The 5,132-nt window shown below is 38.2% G+C and overlaps 2 protein-coding genes across 3 annotated transcripts; one reads left to right on the top strand and one right to left on the bottom strand.

Annotated features, from left to right (window-relative positions):
• Positions 1-584: 584 nt before the first annotated feature.
• On the top strand, positions 585-2,953 carry LOC106299040. 2 transcript variants are annotated; one of them, XM_013735173.1, is made up of 2 exons: positions 585-634; positions 1,848-2,953. In XM_013735173.1, exon 2 carries the CDS (start codon positions 1,871-1,873, stop codon positions 2,660-2,662), a length of 792 nt encoding a protein of 263 aa, XP_013590627.1. In that variant the 5' UTR covers positions 585-634; positions 1,848-1,870; the 3' UTR covers positions 2,663-2,953. The 2 variants fall into 2 exon arrangements, with proteins under 2 accessions (XP_013590627.1, XP_013590628.1); XM_013735174.1 differs by having other exon boundaries at positions 607-634; positions 1,868-2,953.
• Positions 2,954-2,986: 33 nt separating this feature from the next.
• On the bottom strand, positions 2,987-4,027 carry LOC106299034. The gene is made up of 3 exons (XM_013735163.1): positions 3,761-4,027; positions 3,276-3,437; positions 2,987-3,175 (listed from the first exon to the last, which is right to left on the bottom strand). The coding sequence occupies exons 1-3, from the start codon at positions 4,025-4,027 to the stop codon at positions 3,110-3,112; spliced, it is 495 nt and encodes a 164-aa protein (XP_013590617.1). The 3' UTR covers positions 2,987-3,109.
• Between the last annotated feature and the right edge of the window lie 1,105 nt (positions 4,028-5,132).

Raw genomic sequence — 5,132 nt, 5'->3', positions numbered from 1 at the left:
ATAGAATTTTAGGTGGCTTTATTAATGCGCATATAAGATAATCCATCAAGATTATCGAAAATAATGCAAGTTAATTAAAAAAAAATCTATAAATGAAGAGAAAATAAATAACTAATTTAAGCTAAAAAGATTTTAAAATACTGATATAGTCTAGTTTAGTGGCCGTATATCAAACTGAAAAAATATGAATTTTCATTTTTATTTGAAGTATAATCCATGTGTTAATAGTTTGATACAAATTCAACTTAATTAATACAAAATCTATAGAACAATATCAATCATGTCAAAAATGAATTGTAGGTCTCTTGTAACAAAGGAACAAAAAGGGCTTGCGGCCCAATGTATCAAACATCAGGTCCATTAACCGCAAATTTGATATAGTGGGCTGAAGACTTAGCGAGATTCCTATACAACAATTTGGATGAGAAAAACGGTTGCGTCAAAATGACGACATTTGGGAATCTAACCGCAACTTTAAAAACAAAATAGTCTCTCTGCCTTTCTTTGTTTGCGTACGTCAATTTGTACAAGCAATCGCTTTTCCATTTTTTTCGAAAAGCATCCTCGAAGCTCGGAAGCTCTCTCCTCCTCCTCCTCCTCCGGCAATCTCCGTCATCTCCTCCGCTTATCTCTGGTACTTTTACACCTCGCAACCTTTCTCCGCATCCTTCAACCTATTAAAACTATTGAAATTTTCTCGAAAATTTGTAGATAAGATTCTGTAGAAGTCTCTCCGATCTTCCATTTCGGGAGAGAGATCTATCGATTAGGATTCTAGATTATGAGCGGAATCATTTTTTTGTGTATGATCGTGTTGAACATTGAACTGTATGATTCATCCTGATCGTTTATATATGGATCGAGAATCGGCGTTGCCATTGATTCGTTTTGCTTGGATTATTGATGAATTGCTACTTCAGATCTGGATCTAATCTCGTTTATGCTTGTGAATTGTGGTTATTGCTATAGATTAACGCTCACTCTATTGCTTGCTTAGAAGTAAAGTGTAGTCTAACTTGTGCCATCTGCATGACTTGCCTGATTCAGATTCTCGGATTCGGATCTGGATCTGGATCCGGTTGTCAACTCTTCGTTTAGAGAGCCCTATGAGAGTAATGATTGTTGCTTGTTTGTTGGTTACCAATTCACAAATGTTGTTGAGTTTGAAGAAAGCTTAGACTAAGTAACAATGTGTACAATGTGCTTATTCTGAAAAGGCTGTTCAGTTTTAATCATATGGTATCTTGTGTTAAATAGGAGTAAAGTGTAGTCATCTTGTACATTCTGAATGACTTGCCTGATTCAGATTCTCGGATCCGGATCTGGATCCGGTTGTCAACTCTTCATTTAGAGAGCTCTATGAGAGTAATGATTGTTGCTTGTTGGTTACCAACTCACATATGTTACTATTGTGTGTTTTGATTGTTTCATTAGCTTGCATATCTAGATAGCATTGCGTACAATGTGAAAAATTTGTTCAGTTTTTAATCATGGTCTCTCGTGTTGAATAGGAGTAAAGTGTAGTCATCTTGTACATTCTGCATGACTTGGCTGATTCAGATTAACTCTTTGTTTAGAGCCTTATGAGACTATGACTGTTGCTTGTTGTTGGTTACCAATTCATAGATGTTACTTTTGTGTTTTTAATGGTTTCGTTGGCTTACACATCTTGCACCACCTTCAAGAAAGCTCACACTAAGTAGCATTGTATAGGAATGTTTTACAATATATAGAGAATTAATTACAACATTAGTCCTTAATCTATTGTATCTCTTATACATTGTGTATAATGAGGTTTGTTCTGAAAATCTGTACAGTTTATAATCCTGGTCCCTTGTATTGAATAGGTTTTGAATTTGATTGATAGCGAATGGGGAAAATCAAGAAAGTGAATCGTAAGGCTCGCATTGCTGCTGCTCCTTACCCACCACCACCTTCGTGTTGCAAGAAAGAATGGGCAGGCTCAACATGCCCAGTATGTTTGGAGTCTCCACACAACGCTGTTCTTCTCCTGTGCTCCTCCTATCACAAAGGATGCCGTCCTTACATGTGCGCGACGAGCAGCCGTTTCGCCAACTGTCTCGACCAGTACAAGAAGTCATACGGTAACGAAGACTCAGAGCAGCCTCAGCTTCTGTGTCCGCTCTGCAGAGGTCAGGTGAAAGGCTGGACTGTCGTGGAAGACGCCCGGGTGCATTTCAACTCCAAGAGAAGGACCTGTATGCAGGACAGCTGCTCCTTTGTGGGGAAATTCAAAAACCTCAAGAAACACATGAAGGAGAAGCACCCAGACGCTTGCCCCAGGGCCATTGATCCAGCTCTTGAAAGTAAATGGAAGAGGCTTGAGAGGGAGAGAGACAGAAGAGACGTGATAAGCACGATAATGTCGTCGATCCCGGGTGCTGTTGTGTTGGGAGATTATGTCATTGAGCCTCGTAACGGAGGTGTTTATGATGACGAAGATGACGAAGATGATTACAGCTCAGATGATGATATGAGCAACAACGGTGTATTGAATCTAGATTCATGGCAAGGACAAGGCCATCACATTCGTTTTATAGATATGGATGCAAGCGACTTCGCATCGTCTTCTCGATCTCATGCTTCTCCAAGCGGTTTGCTCTTACCAAGGGACCAGAGAGGCGGCAATAGAGATCGGTAACTTTGACTTAACCGAAGCAAGTTCATGTTCAGTCTCCTTTGCATATATCTCAAACTCTCTCCAGCATTACAAAGTGGCTTCAAATTTGCAGGAGCAGTATAAAAGGCTAACATGACTTAAGCCAATTAGCCATACAGGAAATTGATTTTAAAAGAAAAAACTCGCATTGTCTCTTTTTATTTATTTTAATGTAAATTATGTATTCTCTGTAATTGTTTTATTGTTTCAGCATTGTTGTACTCTAATGAGGCATGAAATCTTATGCCTTTTCTCAATTTCATTTTTATTTCATGTTTCTATGTATTGATTTGATTTTTATCTTCAGTTCCGAACGAAAAATAAAAAAAAAAAGTTGTGTGGAATCAAAAGATGTAGTCACTACAGCACTACTCACTCCTCACTGTCAACTACGGACAAAAGTATCTGTTCCTGATTCTTGTTTTACCTTCATGCGTTTCTTCTACTTCGTATGCAGCCGCGTGATAATCCTCCGACTACATGTTTAAGCTTTTTCTTTATTCAGAAAACATAGAAGAAGATTGATTAAGAATACTTTCAAATAAAACAAGTTCTGTAAAGAAAAGATAACTGGAATATGAAGTCGAAGTAGTACCCAAAGATCTGAACGGTAAGGTTTAGCCTTTGCTTCTCCTTCTTCTTCTTCATCTGGTGCAAATTGTCGGTACTTCCACGTCCTATTTTTTCGACGAAACGGCCGGAGAAACGGTAACCGGATCTTACTCATCATTTTTTTTAGCCACCTTCGTTTCTTCTTCTGCCATTTTTAAATAAGAAGAAATGTAAATATTACTTAATACCCGAATTTAGCTGGTTTAAAACAATTATTTAGTTATCAATCACGAAAAAATAAACAAAGCAAAACATATTAAAGAAGTAAGGTTTAATCGTAAGAGGTTTTAAATTTTGCATAAGCTACTCTCTCCAGCCATCATAATAGTCCTAATCAAAATTCAGATTATTCAGACGCAACTGCTTACTTGCTCTTCAATATTTGCATAAGCTTACAAGTCAATAAATAAGATGCCTTCATAAGTGATGGCCCATATACAGCCCATTTAAATAATAAAAGCACGTTACCTTCCGCTCGGGTTTGCTGTTACTCTCTACGACGTCGTCGTCACCTTTCAAATCTCCGGCTAGACTTTCAGCTCTCATCCCTCGAATATACGCTAGCAGATTCGCTCTACGATCATACCCCCTCGCCCTTCCAGTCTCACGATTCCACGTACATTCATTTCTCCGTCTAGCTCGAAACGATCGGACGGGCGTCGTCGTTTGACGATCAACGTAGACGGTGATGATCACACCGTACATGATCCGTGGATTCTCATCTCCCATTTGCATTCTTTGAAAATGATTTTTTTGTCTCGACTCGAATCGTTGCTGTTAATTAGTAGGATTAGGAGTAATCAACAAATCAAGCAATACACAAATCTCTTTCTTAATCGGAATGACACATGTTAACATCTCCTGCGGGGTTGTCCACTGTTCAGTCTAACTACTCCACGGTCAACGATCATAAACAGCTTAGTCAATCTCATTCATAAATATTCAGATAATGGTACACTAATGGTTACCACTAACATGGATCTAATGGGCTTATGTTGGGCCAAGATTTATATTGCAATCGTTTAGTCATTGCCTAAATGACGCTAATTTGTTTGATATACTAATAATACAAGGAAGAGGCTAAAATGTTATTAAAATGATGATACGAATCTCACAATATAAAATTTATAATAATTTGACTAACAACAACAATTTTCCAAAACTGTGGTATGTGTTATAAAAAGAACTGGAATTTATTTGTATCGCAGGAATTTATATAAGGGCAAAATTTTATACCCGTAGAAAATTATAACACTGATAGAAAGTGTTTATCTGAGAGAGAAGGGAAGATTGAAGTGTGATTTTGAAACGATCGAACTTGATCGTATATATAAAGAAAAAATCTACTGTGCAAATAGTGCAGCGGACCCCATATCATTTATAATTTCAACTTATGCGGCGCTGTGTTCTCTGACTTTCATAACACTCCCCCCTTGGGGGCCGGTGACACTATCCGCCCCCGCTTAACGTCTTTGTTGCCTCGTTAAAAACCTTTCCAGGAAAACCCAATGGGAAAAACCATAGTAAGGTAAAAAGAGTACAACCACGTAAGCTCCCCCTCGAACGAACAGTCATAGATCCTTCTCATGGCGCATCCCAATGTTATGGATGTGTTTTCTGAATACCGAGGTAGGGAGTGATTTTGTGAAGAGGTCGGCTGCATTGTCGCATGATCGAACATATCTTACTTCAATCTCTTTATTCTTCTCTAGCTCTTGAGTGTATGAGAAGAACTTCGGAGGTATATGTTTGGTTCTATCGCTTTTGATATATCCTTCCTTCGTTTGAGCAACACATGCCGCGTTATCTTCATATAGAATAGTTGGCTCCGTATTTTCGT

Source organism: Brassica oleracea, chromosome C6 (genome assembly GCF_000695525.1).
Source record: "Brassica oleracea var. oleracea cultivar TO1000 chromosome C6, BOL, whole genome shotgun sequence".
NCBI classification, from domain to species: domain Eukaryota; kingdom Viridiplantae; phylum Streptophyta; class Magnoliopsida; order Brassicales; family Brassicaceae; genus Brassica; species Brassica oleracea.
This window is presented reverse-complemented; position numbering and strand designations above follow the sequence as displayed.

Coding starts and splice junctions, on each gene's coding strand:
- LOC106299040 (XM_013735173.1), top strand. CDS start 1,871: ATGGGGAAAATCAAGAAAGTGAATCGTAAGGCTCGCATTGCTGCTGCT.
- LOC106299034 (XM_013735163.1), bottom strand. CDS start 4,027: ATGCAAATGGGAGATGAGAATCCACGGATCATGTACGGTGTGATCATC. Junction 3,438..3,760: donor ACAGCAAACCCGAGCGGAAG/GTAACGTGCTTT, acceptor TAAAAATGGCAG/AAGAAGAAACGAAGGTGGCT. Junction 3,176..3,275: donor CTTACCGTTCAGATCTTTGG/GTACTACTTCGA, acceptor TTCTGAATAAAG/AAAAAGCTTAAACATGTAGT.